This window comes from Pipistrellus hanaki, assembly GCF_964339955.1.
Source record: "Pipistrellus hanaki genome assembly, chromosome: Y".
Lineage (NCBI taxonomy): Eukaryota > Metazoa > Chordata > Mammalia > Chiroptera > Vespertilionidae > Pipistrellus > Pipistrellus hanaki.
The window spans coordinates 1,061,373-1,086,141 of record NC_140525.1 but is presented as its reverse complement, the minus strand read 5'-3'; the positions used below and the strand labels follow the sequence as shown (position 1 = coordinate 1,086,141).

General features: G+C 36.8%; 1 protein-coding gene across 2 annotated transcripts in view; it reads right to left on the bottom strand.

Moving 5' to 3' along the window:
* Positions 1–510: 510 nt before the first annotated feature.
* Positions 511–24,769, bottom strand: part of LOC311615866 (gamma-taxilin-like) — an 85,708-nt gene continuing 61,449 nt past the window's right edge. For both annotated transcript variants that reach the window (XM_084871301.1, XM_084871300.1), the window contains 6 exons: positions 21,732–21,926; positions 19,504–19,623; positions 15,545–15,619; positions 13,545–13,637; positions 4,613–4,708; positions 511–3,673 (listed from right to left, as the gene is read on the bottom strand). In XM_084871301.1, coding sequence (XP_084727427.1) covers positions 3,353–3,673; positions 4,613–4,708; positions 13,545–13,637; positions 15,545–15,619; positions 19,504–19,623; positions 21,732–21,926 — 900 coding nt within the window. In that variant the 3' untranslated portion in view covers positions 511–3,352. The remainder of the gene's footprint in view (positions 3,674–4,612; positions 4,709–13,544; positions 13,638–15,544; positions 15,620–19,503; positions 19,624–21,731; positions 21,927–24,769) is intronic.

The following is a 24,769-nucleotide window of genomic DNA, read 5'->3' as shown; positions in this document are numbered from 1 at the left end:
CATCCCATACTGGCCTGATCACTTGCTGGTAACCCAAGGTCCCAGACCCTTTTTATTTTTTCAGCACCTCGAGTGGAGGGCCAGCTGGAAGCAAGTATCTAGGATTCTTCTATAACTAACTTTGTAGCCTTGAGTGGAGGCCAGGGCCGGCAAGGAAGCTTGGCTACATCCACCACTGGGGGAAAACCAAGCCTGCTGTTTGCTCCAGCTCAATGGCTGGCTGCCATCTTGACTGTTAATACTCCCTCCTGATTGGCTGGTGGGCATGGCTTGGTGTAGTAGTGATAATTTGCATGTTTTTCTTTTATCACTGTAGATATATAGCCATTTTGTTACTCTTCATTTGTTACTTAACTGGGCATGCAAATACTGGCTTTTTCCTAGGTTTTTCAACTAGAACATAAAACTGTGCTTATCATTCACAACAGCATGAATGTACCTAGAGATGTTTCTGCTAAGTAAAATAAGACAGAGAAAGACAAGAATATGATCTCACTCATATGTGGAATCTAATGAACAAAAATAAATTTATGAACAAAATAGAAACAGAATTATAGATACAGAGAAACAATTGACAGCATTAGAGGGGAAGGGCTTGGGGGACTGGGTGAAAAAAAAATACCCAGAAAGAAATAGCCAACAGTATATGATTACCAGAATGAAGGAGGGTGGGCAGATGGAAGAGGATAAAGAGTGGGAAATAATTAAAACAGAGAGACTTGACTGTGAGTGGTGAGTGCAGGATGCATTATGCAAATGATGTGATGTATTGAGTTGTACACAGAAAACCTCTATTGTTTTATTAACCAATGTCACCTGGATAAATTAAATAAAAATTCATTTAAAAAATTTATTTCTATGTGGAAATGTTTCTAGCATCATGTTATATAGTATTTTAAAATGACTTCTTTCAAATATTACAAATAAAAAGCTTATTGTTATAATTCTTACAATTTTGAAAAAAACTTAGGATTAGGTCTTAACTTTTGCTTAATTATCACTTAAATATCACTGAAATTCTATATGTAAGTATTCTTGCTAAGATCAGTTAGCACTGGAGAAATTCAATCCATGCACCTTTATAAAGTCTTGCCCAAGTTATATTATAAAAATATTGTAAAACCACCCACTTCAAAAGAAAAAAAAATGCCAACAGAGCTTAGGCTGTATAAAATGACTTGCCAACCAATCAGAGAGTAGTCTCCTCTATTTTCAACTTACTTAAATTGGGTAATAATTAACTAAGAGAAATCAGCTTCTTATAAAAATTATCTTTGAATTTGACAATTCAACATTAAATTTAAAGAACACACAGAGCCTGTTAAATGAATCATTTCATATTTACTAAATCTTAACAGAGTAGATAAAATAGGACTCATATTAGTGAAAAAATCTCTACAAAATATCTTTGAAAAATGAAGACTGCCTCATTAATTCTGTATCTCCATGAAGGATGTGAGCTATAAAAATAAAGCAGTGTATTTATACTTCACTCTTTTTGGTTATTTTCATTTATAGTCTGAAAGAGGTAGATTTTTCTGCAACTGAGAAGAGAATTGTGATAACAGGTATAATAAGACAGTCATACAGAACTAAAAATTAAGTCTCATAACCACAAAATGTGTTTCTATAAATCTGAAGATGAAATGCTCTGCTATTTTACACCCATGTTCTTTTGTCTACATTGAAATCCACTACCTAATGGTTTTAGAAGTTTCCACAAAAAGGTTCATAACAATTTAGCTTATTTCAGCATTGAAATTTTTTGTGGGCGAGCTATAGTATTTTCCAAACACGGGCTGAAAAATAGAGTCAGATACCATATATTTTAGATTTGCTCAAGTAGAAAAACAGACTTGGCTAACTTGGGCTCAAGAACATAGTAAAAACTGTGAATACTACATACTCATTTATAAAAGAACTATTCTCTTTAGTTACCGCCACCTCTTTTTTTTCACTTGGTTAATAAATTCTAAAAGGAAACTGAAAGCTAATCAAACAATCCAGTTCCTTTTAATATCTTCTACTACTACATAATATTATCTAATATACTTAGTTCACCTAAAACAACAGACAAAGTGCTGTCACTCATAAAGCTCTCATTACCTTCTACAAAAAACAAGTAATCCACAGAAGTGTGAAGGGGTACACAACAACTTAATAAAATATTAAGAGCTTACAAGCAGCAGGGTCCTAGTAAAATATTAGGGTAACTTTTAGAATTTAACTCAATTTTAAGTTAAATTGTATTTCTGACATGTACCTTCATTTCCTTTCAAAGTGTTAGAGACAATATCTCATTTAGTAGCTATTAATAAAATTTGGATGGGGGATTGTTTGATTGTGTTAATTTTGGCATAGTAATTTGTCAAATTTCATGTACATTGTTTTTTCTTCACCATCTAGCCTGTTGATGGCCACTGATAAAAATTTTTAAATATTTCATACTATAGGCTCTTTTTCCTGTTTTATAAATTTGCATTTTAACTCATTTTAAATCACAAGTGTGACAGGAAATTTAAATAAAATATTAAATTTTCCAGACATTGAAATAAAAGAAATTAAGGAATGAAATTAAAATGTTCAGAAATTTCCCCATTTTATATGCAGAGACCTAGTACTGATTTCTTTCTCTATATGTCTGTTCTAACCTGAATTTAAAGCAATATAATTGTTTTTAGTCACATACATTACTTAACCTGTTTGTCCAATGACTTGCCTATATATCCATATTTCTTTACAAATGGGATGTTCATATATATGTAACTTACCAAAACTCTAAATCAAGATGTGTAGTCATCTCAATTTGTGGTGATAAAAAATATTATCAAAAAACTAGTGTGAATTAAATATGCTCTGCTTGTTTCATATCCCACACTCAGGTTTTATTTTTCACTTGGTATTTAAATGAGCTATCACAAAAACTAATCATTTTTATATTTTCTAGTGTTTTAGGCTAGAAAGTTTAAATTAATTTTAATTTTTACATAGGAACCCATTGTCAGAACAAATCTAAATTTAATGATAATTACATGCAAAGGAACAAATAAGACAATAAACATCGAAACATACATTAAAAGGACAAGGTAATGAACACATATTCCAATAAAGGGAAAATAAGGCAGCTATGCAATGCAACTCTGGAAAATGTATACATTAAACAATACAAAACTGCTAAGCAGTCTCCAATATCGAATCGTTCAGAAGTTCCAAGAAAATACAAAGTGGTAGAAAATGTAATGAAACTTTCATCTGAAAATCAATATTAGCTGCTTCAGAAAAGTTATATAGAAAATATATCTCTCAATATAGTCATCAGTCTTAACTGAGTTCAGTAATCTCATTAACTGAATCAATGCCCAGAAGAGATTATGTGAGACAGGTCTTTTGAACTGCGCTTTGTTTTATTTTCTGTCTTGGTTTCATCCTGCAAGTAGATTCCTGGAGCTCTCTTAGAGGAAATGTTCAACTCTTTCTGAAAAGCAACAGTAGTACAAGGCTTTATCACAGCTGTTGCTAAATCTACATCTGCTTCTTTTACAGAGACTTGCTCTTTCAGGACTTCTACCTTCTCATTGAGCTCATTTCTTTCCATTTGAAGAGCTCTAAACAGCTTCTCTAACCGTCCCAATTTCATTTGAGAGGACTTGTACTCTTTATCGCGAATAGTTTTCTGAAGGGGAAAAAAGACAGAATTTATGTAATCTTTGTATATATAAATAGAAATTAGATTATTGTATACAAAATTAACTAATCTAAGCCATACTTGAAACTACTTTTTATCATCTCTTGGATATCACAGTATATATACTGGTATTTAAAATATTTATAATTATATGAAGCAATGCAAAAATTAAATTCTTTGTCATATTTTCTTCAAATAACCAAGATCTACTTAATGACTTTAAGCAGTATTAAGGAAATTTAGCATTTTAATTTAAAATGCTAGAAATTGGAATGTTTTTATATCTACATAGAGTTTTTTTTTTCTCTTCCACCTTTTAGAGCCCTAATGTTTTCTCTTGTGAAATGTTATAAACTAGCCCTACCAAGTTTATGTGAGAGATTTAGAAACTGTACATGGAATTCATTTCACTGTTATTTACAACAAGTATGACAAAAAGTAGTTTGTTGCCTTTTGGAAAGAATAAGTTAGGACAGAAAAGCAGTAAGTTACAAGTCTGTGTTCTCTGAATAGGAAATCTTAATCAAATTGTCTTTATTGAAGATCACTGATTCTCAGGTTTTGGCTTTTGATTCAACATTGGTATTACTTGGATAATTTTTAGAATTGCAAATTTTGGGCTAAATCCCAAATTTAATGAATCAAAAACTTTAAGGGGAGCAGAATGCCAAGTTTAATAATTCTTAAGATGCATAAGCTTATTTACTATAGTAGGAAGCAAAATTGAAATACTTTAAAACTATCTATAGCATATACCTGAACTAATTAGTTGGGGAAATAAGTTTACATACCTCACTAAATCTAACTTAAGTAAACTAATCAAACTTTAGTAATCAAACCAGCAATTACTTTAGTAAACATTGGACATTCCAGCCTGCCATAATATTGAAATAAATAAGCATTCACTATTCAGTAAAACCTTCTCACCTCTTCAGCCATTTGTAGAAGTACTTTATTATTACTTTCCCATTTGGTACGCCATATTATCATTTCTTTTTCCAGTTTCTTAATTTTCTTTGTCATCTGCAAATCAACACAAATATGAATTTAAATTCTAAATTGAATTCCCTGACCTACCTAAAGAAAGTTTTTTTCTTTAAAAACTCTTTTATTTTTGTTTCCTAATAATCTTACTCTTTATTCTTTTGTCAATTTTTCCATTTGTAGTTTCCTATTGATATTTCAGTGGAAAAAAATGTTTTAATGTATTTGACCCCAGGATTATTTATTTTTAATAATAGAGGCCTGGGGCATGGATTTGTGCACACTGGAAGGAAATTAGAAAGTAGCCAGGGGGTTGGGACTGAGCAATATAGGCCAGACATGCCCTGGAGCCAACCTCCTGTGATCTTTCCCTGGTCTGTTGCACCTGGGCAGCATTGGGGCTCGAAGGCCATTTGTGGAGTGAGCAGGGTCCCTCTTGCAAATGGGGATCCTCGGCCTGGCTTGTAGGGATCAGGCTGAAACCAGCAGTATGACATCCTCTGAGGGGTCCCAGAGTGCAAGAGGTCATTCTGCATGATTGCTATCACTCTGCAGCTCCAGCATTGAGTGTGTGTCTCTTGGTGGTTGCTTAGCCATTTACATATATAAATTTTTTTTCTGTTGAGAGTATTACATATCTCACAATATTCCCCTTCAAAAACATTTTATAATATTCTTCCCCTCTCTCATTACTGCACTTGCCTTAACTTGCTGATAGTCTGCATGAATTTTATGTTCTTAGTTTCAGAGAAAGAAATAAGTGCTAACTTCAGATACCACACCTAATTCTCTCAGATAAGGTTGCAATGCATTTCATTCCAACTGAAGATACAAGACTTCCTGCTTCCTCAGTTATATATATATATAAATTCTTGTTCTTGAATTTGCTGAATATAGTACACTAGAGGCTCGGTGCATGACATTCATGGACTGAAGGAGGGGATGGAGGGGGAAGAGTAGTAAGGGAAGGTTTCCCTCAGCCTGACTTGCACCCTCAGGGGATATTACTACAATACAACATACGTTTGATATTTTGCTACTTGTGGATTCCTATCCATTTTGAGTTTATTTTTGTGTATGGTGTAAGTTGGTGGTCTAGGTTCATTTTTTTTACATGTATCTGTCCAATTTTCCCAACACCATTTTTTGGAGAGACTGTATTGAGTCCATTGTATGCTCTTGCCTCCATTGTCAAATATTGAGCATAATGGCTTGGGTAGATTTCTGAGTTCTCTGTTCTGTTTTATTCTATGCCTATTTCTTGGTCTACGTATGTTCTTATGCCAGTAGCATACAGTTTTGAGAACGGTGGCTTTATAATATAGCTTGATATATGATGGTATTGTGATCCCTCCTACTTTATTCTTCTTTCTCAGGACTGCTGGGGCTATTTCTTGTCTTCTTTTTTTTTTTTTTTTTTAATTCCATAAGAATTTTTGAAATGTTTGTTCTAAGTCTATGAAATATTCAATTGGTATCTTAATAGGGATTACATTAAGTTTATAGATTGCTTAGGGCAGTATGGACATTTTAATGATGTTGATTCTACCAATCCATGAATACTGTATATTGTTCCAACTGTTTACGTCTTCCTCTCTTTTTTTTTTTTTTTTTAACATCCTGTAGTTTTCCAAGTATAGCTTTTACCTCCTTAGTTTATCCTAAGTATCTTAATTTTTTTTGTTTATGTGAGTTCTTTATTGGTATATAAAACTATAGATTTCTGGGTGTTAATTTTGAATCCTGTTACATTGCCAAATTTATTTATTGAGTCTAGTATTTTTTTTTTTTTATCAAATCTTAGGTATTTTCTACAATATTAAATCATCTGGGAATAATGAGAGTTTTACTTCTTTCCCAATTTGGAAGCCTTTTATTTCTTGTCTGATTGCTGTGGCTAGCATTTCCAGTACTCTGTCCAAAAAGTGGGCATCCTTGTCTTGTTCTTATTCTTAGGGGAAATGGTTTTAGCCTTTACCCATTAAGTATGATGTTGGCTGTAGGTTTGCCATATATGGCCTTTATTATGTCAAGATTTACTTCCTCTATTCCCACTGTGCTAAGAGTTTTATTCTAGAAATGGGTGTTGTATTTTGTCAGATGCTTTTTCTGCATCTATCGATATGATTGTGTGAATTTGTATTCTAATTGGGTCATGTGGTTTATCATGTTTATTGATTTGCGAATATTTTACCAACTTCGCATAGCTGGAATAAAACTCACTTGATCATGGTGTAAGGTCTTTTGAATATATTGCTAGATGCATTTTGCTAACTTTGAGGATTTTAGGATCTATGTTCATCAGGGTTATTAGCCTATAACTCTCTTTCTTTGCAGTATCTTTACCTGGCTACTAAAGGCCCAGTGCATGAAATTTGTGCACAGAGGTCCCTCAGCCCAACCTGCACCCTTTACAATCCAGGAGCCCTCATGGGATATCCTACTGATGGCTTAGGCCCTCTCCCTTGGTTCTCTGTTCTCTGCAGGCCTGGAGGTTTCAATGCAGCAATGGAGATGAAGCCCCCATGCCCTGCAGTGTGCTCTCTCTGCCAGGCCTGGGGGCTTTGCCAACACTGACACACTAAGGAAGCCCCCAAGCCCTGCTGTCTGGGCTCTGTCTGCTGGGCCTGGGACTTCCCCTCCATCACTCTGTGAATGAAGCTCCCATGCCCTCTGCTGGCATGGGGGTGCTCCTGCCACCACTGCACAAAGGAAGCTCCCAAGCCCTGCTTTTTGGGCTGTCGGCTGCACCTTGGGGTGTTCCCACTGCCTCTGTACTAAGAAAGTGCCCAAGCCCTGCTGTTCAGGCTCTTATCATGTCTGGGGACTTCCTTGCCACTACCGCACTAAGGAAGCCTCCATGCCCTGCTGTCCAAGCTCTGTCTGCTGGGCCTGGGGATGTTCCCAATGTGCAGGGCTAAGGAAGTCCCCAAGGCCTGTTGTCCAGGCTCTGTCTGTCAGGCTTGGAGGTTTTCCCGCCACTTCTGTGCTAAGGAGGCCCCCAAGCCCTGTTGTCTAGGCTCCAACTGCCAGGCTTGGGAGCAGATCCAGCCTGGCTGCTTAGTCCCCATGAACCCCAGTGGGGCTAACAGGCCCAGACACTGCAGCAGTTGTGGAGTGAAGAAGGCTGGAAACCCTCCAGAGGCAAAATCCAGCCCTGCTGCTCCAGAGGACAGGCTAGACACTCCAGCAGCAGGGCTGAGGGAACAGGGTGCCACCATTTTGTCACAGAGTGACAGTTAATTTGCATATTACTCTATTATTAGATAGAATCTAATGAGGATAATTTTATGCTGCCTTCATAAAAAGGAGTTTGGAAGTGTTCTTTTTTGAGTTTTCTGAAATAGTTTAAGGATTAGTAATTCTTTAAAGTTTAGTAAAACTCCCTGTGATGCTGACTGAACCCTGGTTTTTGTCTGAGAGTTTTTTGTTTTTTGGTGGGTTTTTTTTTTTTTTTTTTTTTTGATTACTGCTTCTATTTTATAAGTTGTTTTTGGCCTATTCAGGTTTTTTAATTCTACCTGATAGTTTTGGGAGATTGCATTTTTCTAGGAATTTATCTACTTCCTCTACATTGTCCAGCTTGTTAGCATAGTATTTTCTTACAATCCTTTGTATTTCTGTGGTGCCAGTGATTATTCCTCCACTTCTGTTTCTGATTTTAATTGTGTCATCTGTTACTTTATGAGTCTGTCTAATGGATTATCAATTTTGTTTATCTTTTCAAAGAACCAACTCTTGGTTTCATTAATCTTTTTGTATTTATTTTTTAGTCTCTGTTCTAGTCTTTATTATTTCCTTTTATTTGCTATGGGCTTTTGCTTTAAGTTGTATGGTTAAAGAGTTTATTGCTGATTTTCTTGTTTTCGGAGATATGCTGGTATTACTATGATCTTCCATTTCAGAACTGCTTTTGATATCCTTCAGAGATTTTGGGGTTATTGTGTGTTCATTTTCATTTTTTCCAGGAAGCTTTTAAGATTTCTTTCTTGATTCTGTTGGTAACCCATTTATTATTTAATAGCTATTTAGTCTCCACGTATTTCATGTTTTTGCTGTAGGGATGAAATAATTTCTTTTAATTTTTATTGATTTCAGAGAGGAAGGGAAAGGGAGAGATAGAAACATCAATGACAGAGAATCATTGATCGGCTGCCTTCTGCATGTCCCCCTTTGGGGAATGATCCCACAACTCAGACAAGTGCCCTTGACTGGAATCAAACCTGGGACCCTTAAGTCTGGAGCCAAACCAGCCAGGGCTGCAGTTGATTTCTAATTTCATTCCACTGTGGTGTGAGAAGATACTTGATATGATCTCAACTTTCTTACTCTGGTATGAGACTGGTTTTGTGTCCTATCGATACCATGTCATCTTATGAGTCTGGTTTTGTGTCCTACCATGTCATCTATCTTTGTGAATGATCCATGTGCACTTGAGAAGAACATACATTCTGTTGCATTGGAATGAAATGTTCTGTATAATTAAATCCACCTGACCTAGTGTGTTCCTAAACAGTCTCTGTTTCCTTGTTACATTCTATTTCTTTTTGTCTGGAAGATACAGTAAATCAGAGGGGTGCTAAAGTACCCTTCTATTAATATATTATGGTCAATCTCTCCCTTAAGGGTCTATAGGTTTTTTTCGTAAGTTAGGTGCATATAGTTTACCAAGGTAATATTCTCTTATTAAATTAATCCCTTTATTATTATTATTTTTTTCTTAATTTTTTATTAAATTATTATGTGTGTACATATTTATCATTGCCCCCCCCCCCCCTATAAAAACCCTCCCTCCCCGGAGTTTTGTGTCCATTGGTTGTACTTATATGCATGTACACAAGTCCTTCGGTTGATCTATTATCTCCCCCAGATCTCCCTCCCCTCCTCATTGTAATTTGATAGTCTTCTTGTTGCTTTACTGTCTCTATATCTATCTTTTGGTTCATCACTTTAGTATTATTAAGTGACCTTTTTTTGTCTCTTGTGATGGCCTTCATTTTAAAGTCTATTTTGTCAGATCCGAGTATGGCTATACTTTTTTATTTCATGGAAAACTTTTCCATCCCTCACTTTCATCCTGTTTTTTGTGTTTGGTGGTGTTTTTGTTTTTAGGTGGGTACCTGTAGACAGTATATAACTGGGTCATGTTTTTGTATCCATTCAGCTACTCTAGTTTTTTGATTGAAGTATTTAAGTCATTTACATTTAGGGTTATTATCAATAGGCACTTATTGCCATTTTAATTCTATATGGCTAGGTTTCTCTCTGTTCTCATTACAGCAATCCCTTTAGCATTTCTTATATCAACCTTAGAGATATATAACCTGGCTTGGTAGTGATGTACTCCTTTAGCCTTTTTTTTTTTTTTTTTTTTTTTGTCTGAAAAGCTTTTATTTAGTTTTCTATATTTGAATGATAGCCTCGCTGAATACAGTAATCTTGGTCTCAGATCCTTGCTTTCTATTACCTGAGTATTTCATGCTATTCCCTTCTGGTCTATGAAGTTTCTGATAAAATATCAGGTGTCATCCTTATGGGCACTACTTTGTAGGTAAATTTCTTTTCACTTGGTTCTCTATCTTTAATTTCTGGCTCTTTAATTATGATGTGTCTGGGTGTGGGACTGTTTGGGTTCTTCTTATTTGAGGTTCTCTGTGCCTCCTGAACTTCTGTGATTTTTTCTTTACCAGGTTAGGTCCCTGCCATTATTTTTTCAAACACCTTCCCTATGCCTTTCTTCCTTTCTGCCTCTCCTGGCCTACCTAATATTCTAATATTGTTATGTTTCACATTGTCCCACAGCTCCCTTATGCTGTCCTCCTGTTTTGTGATATATTTTTTCTTATATGGCTCTCTGATTGATACTTTCAGCTCTGTCTTCTAATTCACTGACTTGTCCTTAGTTCCCTTAGTTTCCTAATTTGCTATGTATTCCTTCCAATGTATCCTTTGTGTTATGTCATTCTTTATCTCAGACTTTTTTTTTTTTTCATGCTCCTCAGCATCTTTACCATCATTACTCTGAACTCTGTTTCAGATAAATTTCTTCCTTTTTAAAAATATATTTTATTGATTTTTTTTACAGAGAGGAAGGGAGAGAGATAGAGAGCTAGAAACGTCAATGAGAGAAACATCAACCAGCTGCCTCTTGCACACCCCCTACCAGGGATGTGACCACAACCTTGACCGAAATCGAACCTGGGACCTTTCAGTCTGCAGAACGATGCTCTACCACTGAGCCAAACCGGTTTCGGCCAGATAAATTTCTTTTAAAAAAATATATTTTATTGATTTTTTACAGAGAGGCAGGGAGAGGTATAAAGAGCTACAAACATCGATTAGAGAGAGAAACATCCATCAGCTGCCTCCTCCACACCATACTGGGGATGTGCCCACAACCAATGTATGTGCCCTTGACCTGAATCGAACCTGGGACCTTTCAGTCACAGGCTGACGCTCTATCCACTGAGCCAAACCAGTTTTGGCCAGATAAATTTCTTACCTCTGCTTCATTTCTCTTCTTCTGGAGAATTCTCTAGATCTTTCATTTGGGGCTTATTTATTTTGTCTCCTTATATGGCTTTCAGTTTGGGTTTGTGACTATGTATGAGATAGATCCTCTGCACCTCTCAATCTCTAGTGCTACACAATATTAAAGGCTGTTTCTGACTAATGGATCAGGCAAAGATTCAAAGCCCCCAGATACTGACTTGAATTGTTCCCAGGCAATCATCCTCAGGTGTACCTAGAGCTTTTATTTTAACAGGGTGGGGCCATTGCTTCTGCCTGGGGGCTAATGGTTATTTTTAATCTCCTTTGTAGCCATAGAACAAGTATTTTTCAATGGAGTGTGTCAACTGTCTTCCTCCCAGGCAAGACAGATGTCTATGTGGGAAAGATGTCCTCCCCTATATCAGGGAATGACTCAGCACAGGAAACTTGGGGTGTCTGCCTTCTGAGCTCTATCCTCCCAAGTCCCCAGTCCTGGCATCTGTATCACAGCTCCAGTCCACTCAGTTCTCTCTCTGCCAGAGTACAAAGTGGGTGGCTCCACAGGGAATTTTGTGTGTTGGGCCTTTAAGAGAATGCCAGAATTTTCAGCTGTTACTCTCTGGCAGGCAGCACCCTTCTGATTTTCAGAGTCAGATGTTATGTGGTTATACTCCTTAATTTTGGTGCTCTTTGTTGGGGAGCCCAGCATAGGGATTAGACCCCTGAGTACTCAGTGGGAATCCCCACACCAGCGATCTCTCTCCAGGATTTCAATTGCTGTCTGTGGGTGCCCAGCCAGCCTTTTTTTGCCTCCTCCCCTCCTATCAGTCTCTATGCTATCTCCATTTTGTGTCCTCTAGTGTAAGGGTTCCTTCCTGCCAGTTTTCCATTGATCATTATCATTTGGGAATTTTTTCTGTATTTTAGCTGTAGGAACAAACTGATTCAGCATCCACTTACTCTGCCTCCAGTTTTAATTTCCCTCCTTATTCCCATTCTTAATAATGAAGGAAAACAGAGCTTAAACAACATGTCAATGGTCTCTAATAAATAATTTAATTATTAATGTGAGAAATCTGATTACTGTATACAAGCATTCAGCCAGTATGCAATATCTGATAATAATGACTAATATATATTGATTGGTTATAAAATATCAGGCCTTATTGATAATTATATTCTAATGATCACCTTTTCTTAAAATCTCAATTTTAAAGGGGAAATGCCAAATAAAATAGCTTGCCCCAAAGAAGTCACATAATGCAAAAACAGATCTCAGTACCAGAATCTGTGCTCCAAACTAAAGTGTTCCCTGTTTTATTTCAGGACAGTGACAGATAACTGTACTCTCTAAAATTGATTTTAGCCCATATTCTGAAGTGGAATGAGCCAGAACAGTTTTCTATGACAAATTTGTTTTTAAAACTGATAAACTATATTAATAAGGCAAATTAAAAAAAAAAAAAAAGTAAAACTATTTTAGGCATTATTTAGACCCTTAGAAATAATCTACTAAAACCAAAATATATTACTAAGCTTGATCTGGTTCTTAAAAACACACACACACAATTTACACAACATTTTGGAAAAGAACCGAGAAAAAAGCATCTGAAAGTGATTTAAAAAAAATCTACTTCTAGTTCTGGTCAGTGGCTCAGTTAGAGCTTTGTCCTATATATTAAAAGGTAATAGGTTTGCCCTCACTGGTTTGGCTTAATGGCTGGAGCATGAGCTTGCAGACTGGAGATTCCGGGATTGGATTTTAGTCAAGGGTATATGCTAAGGTTGTGGGCTCATTCCCAGTAGAAGGCGTGGAGGAGGCAGCCTATCAATGATTCTTTCTCATCATTGATGTTTCTCTCTCTCTTTCTCCCCACCCACTTCCTCTTTGAAATCAATAATGTATTTATTTATTTATTTATTTATTTATTTATTTATTTATTTTATTTATTTTAAGTTCATGGGTTTGACCCTTGGTCAAGACACCTACCTGTTTTGGGTATGGTCTCCTGGTTGGGGTATATATTGGTGACAACCAATTAATGTATTTCTCTCTCCAACTCTCACTTCCTCTCTCTCTCTAAGGTTGATAAAACAAAAAGCATATTCTCAGGTAAGGATTTAAAAAAAACTACTTCTAAGAAAAACTGTCCTTATTAGGAGCATTCTCTTTAAAAAATGACAGAATTTTGAGGATATGGAGACTATTAGCAACTTGAGACAATTTCTGGACATAATGTATGAACATGCCAGTGAAGGATAAGAAAAGATAAACTTAACATTGTATCACAGTATACATTCTTCCAAACAATAATACTTAATCATATTTAAAATAATCACATGTAAATTTTCTAGCAATATTCTACTATAAATTTGTAAATACCTTTTCCATTTCCTGCCTGAAGGTTGTAAATAGCTCATTGCTTTTTGCCATGGTAGTCTGGAATTCTTCAAACTTATCCATATAAAGAGAAAGCTACCGAAAAAAGTATGAAATATTCTGAGTTCCAGGTAAGTAATTTAAAATCCAAAAGACTTAAAAGAAGATAATATAACTGAACACTTGTGACTTGTTAAATGTAATAAAAATAAGGTCAAACAAATAGCAAATCTTAGACCAACCACACAGGAGATAGCTATAATTCTGATAAACCATTGAAATTTATAAAATTTTGTTTAATCTGTATAAATGCTTAAAATGTACAAATATTCTATCAATCATAATAAAAACTAATGTACAGTGGTATGCTATAAATACCATATAATCAATGTTTTATGCACTACTACTCTTCTTACATTTCAAAAATTGTTCTTGGATAAAGGTAATTTTTTTACATATACCACCTGCATACTTTTAAGTTTTATTTCAAGACTATCTTTTTCTTGAACATGGAAAGAAAATGAAACAAAGAATGGTTTGGTTAAAAAAGAATTTAGTGTGAGTATAGTTGAGAAAAAAAGGAAAGCTAAAAAAGATAGAAACATCTTTCACACCCTGAAGGAATTTTTATTCTAGCTAGAAAAAGAATGCTAACTGAATGTAGAATTCAGTCATCTATTTTTGGGGGAGTGAATAAATACGTATAGGAGAATACTATACAAATTAAACTGGTAGTTTAATTTATAAATTAGGCATAACAATAGATTAACAAAAATAGATAATAATAAAATATATCTTTGATAATAATATACTGTAAACTCGTGGGAATGTAATATACCTCATTCCATTAAGGAACATCTTTCCAAACTATACATAGGTTTTATCTACCTTCCCCACATTGATTTTCTTCTCTATTTATGTGAACAACTGAATGTTTAGGGCTAAGGCCCTAACTGGGTAGCAAATTGGTTAGAGCATCATCCCAACATGCCAAAATCATCCCTGGTCACGACACATCCAGAAATTAATCGATAAATGCAAAAATAAGTGAAACAACAAATTTCTCTCTACCTTTCTTTTTTTCTAAAAACAAACAAAAACACAAAACCAAAAAATAACCCACAAACAATAAATAAATGAATAAGGGTAATGAGTAAGGAGTATAAATTTATTAGAACCATGCTAATAGGATCAAAACATAAACTTCTGATATTTGATTCCTCTTCAACTGTCCTAAGTTAGTTTTATAGACTATCACTACATTATAAAATGTTCCCAAAGATAAAGGTTGCTCATGAAAATAGATGCATGCCACTCTTAATATATTAGTGTACTTGAGAACTAATTAAAGGAATTATTACATTAAATATTACATATTTTAAACGGGTAGTACTTTCTTGAAAAGAATATAATCTAGGTAACTAAAAGAATAAAGTATGCATATAAACACCTAATTGCTCTATTCAAACTAAGTAGGCATTAGTAATACTTCTAATATGGAAAACTCATTCTTTCTTCCTCTACTTATAAATGTTTGTGCATCTGCTTACTTTATTCCACAAAAAAGACACTTCAATCGGATAACAGAAAAAGACTGAACTGACATACAGAGAAAAACTTAATTTTTTTTAAAGTACTGACACAATATTACCTGGGGAGTGGGCATGTGTATACATAAGCAGTTTTTTAAATTATATATTGGAAAATATATGTTTTTTTGTTTGTTTGTTTTTTGTTTTTGCCAGTTTTACTTTCCTCGAAGAACAAAATTAGAGCTACTAAAAACATTTGTAGGATAATAGAGCACAATAAAAATAGGCTGACTAGTCATCTTTATTTCCATGGGCTGAGGGATTTCTTAGAACATGGAACTTAGAATATAAAACCAGGAAAAGTTAAATGCAAGGGAAAAAATCCAAGAGGGTAAGAGATAATTTTTTCTGTTCTAACTGGCTGTGATCAAGGAAACTCATAAATTCTATTATCCCCTGTTGTCAAGTTACCTGTTGTTTTAATTGTACTTCTTGGTGTTTCATTTCTTCATATTTGTACCTCGATTCAGTTGCTTCTTTTAATAACTAGAAAACAGAAACATTCTGCCAAAATACTAATAGTAATTAACATATGTCTAAAATGCCAAATCACAAGATAGCATTAGCCTTTATTCATTATTATGAAAGAATCACACATCAGTGTGTGAAACATCCTATTACATCTTTTGTCAATTATTTTTATCTTCTTTCTCTACCAGTTTAACACTTAGATATGTAAGAGTAATATTTTAGCTGCTAGAAGTATTCATGTTGGCATAATAAGGTTTATCAAAATCAGTGTTAAATTCTGCTATTTTGGACAAAAATAATGAGACCAAATGGAAACAGAAAGCAAGACTAGGAATCTTGACAGTATCTGGGTGGCTTAGAAGCTCTTCTATTCCATAAGTGGCAATATGAGGTAGAAAAAATATGGAGCAAAAAATGAAAACAGAGATTAGGTTTCTGACTCTGTTTCTGGGAAGGAGGGTCTAGTCAACACAGAGTAGGGCAAAGGTGGTTTTATAGTGGGAAGTACACAAAACACCATTTATCCTTTTATTATTATTTGTTAGTTATTGTATTATTTTTATACAAATAACTGTAAACCTACTTTTGTCCCACCCTGTTTACATGTATTTAAAAGAAAATTATATAGTAAAGTTACATGGTGGATAATTTTGAAATTCAGTCTTTAAACTTCTTAAAACAAAAGTTTTTTGTTGTTTTTTTAAAATATATTTTATTGATTTTACACAGAGAGGAATTAAGAGAGATTGAGAGTCATTGACCAGCTGCGTCTTGCACATACCCCCACTGGGGATGTGCCTGCAACCAAGGTACGTGCCCTTGACCAGAATCGAACCAAGGACCTTTCAGTCCACAGGCTCTATCCACTGAGCCAAACCAGTTTCGGTTAAAACAAAAGTTTTACACAATCCATTTACACCCTTTAAAAACCCTAAATCAACCAGAAAAAATACATGTAAACTACATGTATGTATATGTGTATGTATGTTGAAAACAGCAATTGCTTCTTTAGTTATGTATCAGATACCATTGTTGGCTTTCACTAAAGGTCCACTTTGTGAAAAAGCATTTCTCTAAACTAGGGGTGTCGAACTCAATCAGAGAAGGGGCCAAAATCTAAAATCCAGCCTAAATCGCGGGCCGAATGGTTTACTGAACAGTCATAAACTGACAATGTCATAAACTGACAGCGGAGTGCAGTGATGACAGCGCGGTGCAGGCCACATTGCAAGGCCTGGCGGGCTGGATTTGGCCCGCGGGCCTTGTGTTTAGAGTCTAAACCTTTGACATGCACTTAAGAGTATGAGTTATTTATATCCTGAGGAATATTTGAATGATCTGTTTAATGAAATAGTCCATCCTATGTAAAAAAGAGGTAATATGCAGATTGACCATCACTCCAACACACAAGATGGCCACCCCATGTGCTCAAAGATTGTCACCTCCATGTGGACACGAGATGGCCAGCAGGAGAGGGCAGTTGGGAGGGACCAGGCTTGAAGGGGAGAGCAGTTGGGGGGACCAAGTCTACAGGGGATGGTAGTTAGGGACAACTAGGCTGGCAATGGAGGGCAGTAGGTGTGACCGAACCAGCAGAGGAGAGCAGTTGGAGAAGATCAGGCCTGCAGGGAATGAGTTAGGGGCGACTGGGTCAGCAGGGGAGGGCAGTTAGGGGCAACAAGGCTGGCAAGAAAGCAAAGTAGATTTAACTGAACTAGCAGGGAAGGGTGGTTGGGGGTGACCAGGCTTCCAGGGGAGGAGAGGTAGGGCAAGCAGTCTGGCAGGGGAGGGCAGTTAGGGGGAACCAGGCCTGCAGGGGAGGACAGTTAGAAACAACTAGGCCAGCAAGGTAGTAGGTGTGACCAGACCAGCAGGGAAGGGCAGTTGGGGGTGACCAGGCCTGCAGGGGAGGACAGATAGGGGCAACAAGGTCTGGAGGGGAGGGAGTTAGAGGTGATGAGGCTTGCAGGGGAGTGATTAGGGATGGATCAGGCTGGCAGGCATAAGTGGGTAGAGGCAATCAGGAAGGCAGGCAGGTGAATGGTTGGGAACCAGCAATCCTGCATTGTGAGAGAGAGAGATCCCAGATTGGAGAGGGTGCAGGATGGGCTCAGAGACACACACCCCTGTGCTCGTGCCTCTGAGCCTCTACTCCAGGGGTCTTCAAACTTTTTAAAGTGGGGGCCAGATCACGGTCCCTCAGAGAGCTGGAGGGCTGGACTATATGAACTACTAATTCCTACTGTAACACCTCGGCTGCGCTCACTGCCCAAAAAACCTGGTGGGCCGGATCAGACTCCTCTGCGGGCTGCATGTGGCCCGCGGGCCGTAGTTTGAAGACCCCTGAGTCTAGTCTTATGTAATAAAAGGATAATATGCAAATCAACCAAATAGCAGAACCACCTGTCACTATGATGTGCACTGACCACTATGGTGTAGACACTCAACATAGGAGCTGCCCTCTTGTGGTCCGTGTACTTCCACAGGGGGAGCATCCCTCAGCCAGAAGCTGGACTCACACCTCCATGACAGTGCTAAGGATGTCTGACTGATGGGGAACAGGCCTAACTGTCAATCAGGTATCCCTTAAGGGCTCCTGGACTGCAAGTGAGTGCCAGCCAGCATGAGGAATGCCCTCCGAAGTGCACAAATTTTGTGTACCAAGCCTCTAGTATTATTATAATAATTTACCACCTCATTTAAGTTACATATATAGTTTAATTTGCATATATTGAGTATGGGTTCTTACTATGATCACAATTGGAAAGCTTGATATAAAATACTCGAGGCCTGGTACAAAATTCATGCTCTCGTGGGCGGGGGCGTCCCTCAGTCCAGCTTGTGCACTCTCAGTCCAGAAGCCCTTGGGGAAAGTCTGACTGATGCCTTAGGCTTGTGGGTCATCCTCAGTGCTGATGTGGAGGCAGGAGAGGCTTCCGCCACCACGCTCGCCAGCCATGAGCCTAGCTTCTGGCTGAGCAGTGCTCCTCCTATAGGAGCACTCTCACCACCAGCTCCTGCATTGAGTGGTCAATATGTGTCACAGCAAGTGGTTGCTCCAATAGTTGATTTGCAGATTAGCCTTTTATTATCCTATTAGAAACCCAATGCATGAATTCATGCAGCAGTGCAATCCCTCTGCCTGGCCTATGGTATAGGGTCAAAACCAGCTCTATTACATCACCTCACGGTCCCAGATTGAAAGAGGGTACAGTCTAGGCCAAGGGACCTCACTACTGCATGAATTTGTGTACCAGCCTCTAGTCATATATATATATATATATATATATATATATATATATATATATATATATTTATTTATTTATTTATTTATTTAAAAAAAGCATAGCATGCAAATAGTCTCCTCAACAAGTTCTTATAGGAGTTCAACCAGAGGGCTGGCTAGCCAGGGGAAGGGAGGGAGGTCTCAGCTGATGATGATGGCAGATGGCCAGGGGAAGGGATGGAGTACTGTACTGGACGCCAGCAGCCACTAGAAACCCTACCAGTGAATAAATTTCGTGCACTGTGTCTCTAGTATAACTAGGTAACTGTTTAGGATAACTGTCTCTAGCTTTCGAAGCCAAACTTGCCAAATGACTGCCACAACTTTGAACCTTATGATTACTACCTAAAATTCAAGACAATACTCTATACAACAAAATAAAAAATAAATCATGTACAGGTCTTTTCACTAATTTGGTGTAAAAATTCCAGTATGTTTCTTACATGAAAATTTCATTAGAAATGAAAGGCTGAATGTATACTAACGTTTCTCAATCTAGAGTAAAAAAAAAAAAAATTGCATGATTTAGATATAGAATGTTGAATTAGATAAAATGGTGTTAAAAGCTTTGATTACAATTCTGCAATAAATTTCTTTAAGAAATAGAACTTACAAACTCTCTTTCTCTCTGATGTTTTTCATCAGCTTCCTTTATGAGTTGTGTTGTTTGCTGAAGCTTGGTATCCACAAGCTGTTGTTGCAGTTCCTTACGTTTGAATACTTTATCAATACGCTACAGAAAAAAAAAAATTATTCCAACACTTAGTAAAAAAAGGGAACACATGGATGAAAAGAAATAGCATAAGATACAATTACTAGCTTCTATGTTTTTCCTGTTAATATAATAATAGCTAATAACATTAAGTGTTTCTGTCCCTATACTTGCAGAAACATCTATGTACATCACCTTGAACCATCCTGAACCTGCAGGAATCATCCCTTCTGATTACTACATGGTACCCATGGTTGTTGAAGATAAGCTGTCATCCATCAATAATTTTGTACTTCCTATTGTGCCCTACATTAAAAATTAGGTCTAAGTTTTCAAAAAGGATGGAAATTAACTCATTCATAACACACATAAATTTCTGAACATTTTTTTTCTCATTAGATTTCCCCAAATTTCTTAATGCAGGTAAATGGCATGATATAATGGTAGAAATAACCTAGGATCAAACCCAGGTTCAGTGAATGGCCTTGGGTAAATTCTGTCTCTTAATAAACCTCAGTTGCTGTATCTATAAAGGTGAAAACTATATACTTTACGGAGTTATAAAAATCCATGCAATGATTAAATTATTTAAGATGCTTAGTGCCTAACATGTGTTATATACATAATTGATAAGAGAAAAACTTATTATTTTCTAATTCAATTGTTAAGTGATATTTATGGAAAATAAAATAATTAGATAACTGTTCTAGATGAAAAAATAGTATAACTTTTAGTTTTAAAATCTTATGTGACAGAATAAATGCTGGTTTATAATAGGTAACTTAATTAAGTTTGAGGAATACCTGAGATCTGTCTTTGATTGAAAATAGTTAATTATATTAGTAAATTATATCTTAACCAAAAAAGAAAATTTGGTTAACACCTAAAAAACAAAGCCTTACAAGTGATATAATATAAAAATATACTTTAAAACTCATATTAATAGGGAAGTAGATTGTCGTACTTAAAAATTTAAAGACTTCATTAAATAAAATGAAAACTTTATAAAAAAATATATCTAAAATTAAAATTCACTCTATAGGCCTAAAACAAGTTTCCTTATTGCAAGGAAGGGAAAAAAGGAGAGAATCCTACACATTAAAAAGAGCTGAAACACAGTAACTAATAAAACATATAAACCTAGTTTGGATCTGATTTTAGCAATCTTAACTGTATGGGTGAGACATAGAAATATAAATAGTGACAAAGCATTTGATTAAGTGATTATTGATAAATTCTTATGTGTAACCATGTTATTGTGGTTCTGCTTCAAAAAGAGTCCATGACTGTCATTTCAGAATATGCATTCAAATAGTGCAGAGAGTGATGTCTTGTACTTATTTAAAAACAGGTAAAATTAAAACAAATCTCAAATGCTATAAATACCCTTTTGGTAGCAAAACACATACAACTTTCCATTTGAAATGGTCATAATCTTTAAAAAATTTTTTCATGAAAGGAACTTAATATATACAAATAAAAGCAACAATTTTTACTATCTTGAAGCATAATAAAGACAGGAAGGTATTCTTGGAAAAACCCAAAGCCTCTCACACGATATATTAGATCTCTTAAAGTAAGCAGTTTATCACCAATTTGCTTCTAATCTAGACACTATCTAATTATAGACTAGTTTATAAAATAAATGCAGTGATCTGGTTCTGCAGATAATAATCAATCTTGAAACTTCTTACTTCTTTAGGTGTGTTATAACATGGATTAGAAGTTTCATTTGCTTTCAACTCAAATAGTATAGTAGGTGGAATGCAATGGTATTTATACATTGTTCAGATATTCATAGAAGTGTAAGATAGAGTATTTGGAAATACAATGTGTATGCTAAAATCACCATCTTCCAAGAATCACATGGCAAGCAAGTAGTACTTAATGCATTGCTAGAAATTACTTCAGATATCCAAAGCCACTGATTCCTGGGCCATTGACTGAGGATTCCAATTAGTCCTTCAATTCAACTGGTGCCAATCCTTTTCTAATAAATGCCTGATTTCTAACACGCATATACAAAAGACCTAAAATATTGTTCTATAACATTAGCTTTAAGTTAGCAATGAATAGTAAAGGATTTTGGTAATAATGAGATGCTGTCTAAATAAATAAAAAATCTTTACCTCCTCTCTCAGTGTGTATTGTTCAATGAGCCTCTTCAGCTTCTCTCCCAGTTCAATGTTTTCCTGATGAAGTTTGGCATTATGTATGTCATGCTGTTCCAGCTGTGTTTGAATTTCAGTTAAAGTAAACTGGAAATGTGAAGTTGCTTTTTTACGACTTTCTTCTTCTTCTCTTGCCTGCTGCATATTTTCTTCCTTATCATAGAAAATAATTGTTAAAAGTGTTAAACCTTTAGATAAAATGCTTATACAAAAGATGTTTTTGCTATGTGAGATAAAGTTACTTCTGAGCTACAATTTCTTCTGTCTATAAAGCTTTTACTTAAGAGCTCTGAGATTGTTCTAAGTAAATTATCAGACAGATAACACTGCCCTGATATAAAATAAGTGTTATCTGACCATCTAGACATTCACTGCACTAAAGAAATAGGAGCTTCTCCACATTCCTCTCTTCCACATGAAATGTCCTCCTCAGTGTTTAGATAGATCATCATCCTATTATATCAGCTTGAAGAGATATTTTTTCCAGATTATAGATCCTACTATTCTAGTTAAAATGCTGACTTGTTATGTGAAAATAAAATACCACCACTACCTACTTTAATATATCAAAATCCAAGGTTTCATAAGCAAAAAACCCCCCACAAATCTCTTATATTTGATGAAGATTCATTTCCTGAATTATCCTATAATCTATATCCTTGAGGACTTGCTGTGACAGAGTAAGCTGACATTTTGCTTAATTTAATCGTACTTCAACTGTACATTCTTATCGATTTGTAAAAGCAAACATGTCCCCATTATATGAATTCTTTCTAGCATTTTGCTCTTTTCCCTTGTTTTCTCATTGACACATATTTTGATACCTGCTTCCTCTTACATTATAATTATCAAAGGTATAACTCTAAAATATTTAACAAATACCTGAAGACCTGAGGACAGAGAGCAAACTAATACTATTTGTTTTATAGCTCTACCTCCTACTTTCTTGTTTCAAACTCATTTTCACTCATATCTATTGCTAGTAATCTCATTTCAAGCAGACATTTCATTCCTTATTCAAGGAGGACATGGTAATCAACTACATTGATGGTAAGCAGAGCTTCTGGTGATCTTGAGCTTTTTAAGCTGAAGAACTATGTATAAAATATCCTTAAACAGGAAAGTAGATTCCTTTAATGAAATGAGATATATTCAGGGCTCTTCCTTGAAACCCAAATCAAAAGTTAAATAGAAAGAATGAGTCTTCAAATTTTGCTCAGTAGTAGCCAAAGCAAAGCAGGAAAGTATATATATTTGAAGACCCCACAAAGTCCTATGTTTAAGAACTTTGTGTACTTAGTTTAATCACCAGTTATTACCTAGTGACCTGATGCATGAAATTAGTGCAAGAGAAGGCCCTCCATCCCCTAGTTGCTGGCACTGGATTCTCTCTGGCCATCAGCAGGCACATGGGACCTGGACTTCCCTCACAGCCCCAATCTAATTAGCGTATTACAATTTTATTATTATAGACTAGAGGCCTGGTGCAAAAATTTTTGCACTGGGGGGGAGGGGTTTCCTCAGCCTGGCCTGCATCCTCTCCAATATGAGACCCCTCAGGGGATGTCCGATCATTGGCTCCTAATAGCTCATTTGCCTGCCTGCCAGCCTGAACACCCCTCACTGCCTCCAGGTTGCCAACAAATGCCCCCGCCCTGCCAGCCTAGTTGCTCCTAACTGCCCCTACTTCACAGGCCTGGACACTCCTAACTGCCCCCTTTCTTCCCCCCACCCCTCCTCGTGGCCTAGTAACCACTCACTGCCCACCCTCCTGCCAGTCTAATTGCCCCCAATGCTACCTCAATGCCAGCCTGGTCACTCCCAACAACCTTCTCCCCTCCCTTCCCCCTGTAACCCTCACCTGTTCCCCTGCCAGCCTAGTCACCCCTCACTAACACCCCTGCTGGTCTGGTTGCCCATGCATTTAGTCATTTGGCCATCCCTCCCTAACTTCCCTGCTGACCTGGTTGCTCCACTCAGCCTGCTTGTTCAGTCATTTAATTGTCCAAAGAGCCAGCCCTGGGCAACTGGGGGGCTGAGGGAACTGAGGGACTCCAGAGGCAGGCACAAGAATCAGCCAGGCCTCCCTGGGTTTGGGCCTGGCTGTGCTGTGCTCCTGCCGCCCTGGCAGGGATGAGGCAACTGGGTGGCACCATTTTGTGGCTGTGGATGTCACCATCTTTGAGGGTATAGCAGTTAATTTTGCATATTACCTCCTTATTGGCCATGGCACCACTATCTTTATGAGGGCATGATGGGAAATTAGCATATTCCCTCTTCATTAGATAGGATTGGATTGCTTAAATGGGGGAACAGGGGAAGCCTTTTTCAGCAGGAGATGATCTTGGCAGACAAAAATATGTAATTCCTATATCTGGACTGATAGCCAGCCACATGCACTATACTGCCAAACTGGTCATTAAAAAATTGGACCACTTTCTTACACCAGACAGCTGTTGCCCTTAAAACCGCTCCTCAGCTCCTACCTTAGGTTCTGCCTTTACAGTTCACCCATATTTTGTTCTGATTGGTTGGTTTCTATGCCAGTCACCATCTCCAGGGCCTATCTACAGAGCTGATCATAGAGGTGGGGATGATCATCAGCTGCCCCATGCTGCTGGTGAGCAGGTTGAACTGCTGACCTCTAGAAAAGAGAGAGAGGCTTGGCTGCTGGCGAGGCCAGGTGAGAAAAGCAGGGTCTGATAATCCTGCTTCTCATCCAGGCCTGGCCAGAAGCTGCTGCTGCTGATCAGTCCTCTTCAAAAGGTCAGCAGTTCAGCCTGCTCACCTGCTACACAGCCAAGCCTCCAGTCATTGTAGATGTTACAATATGGGGAACCGGGGAACAAAATTCATGCACAGGGGTAGGGAAGTGTCCCTCAGCCCAGCCTGTACCTTCTCCAATCTGGAACCCCTCAGGGGATCTCTAACAAACCAAAATGTGGAATGTTTTACAAAGTAACTGGCAATTGGACATCCCTCTCACAATCCGGGAA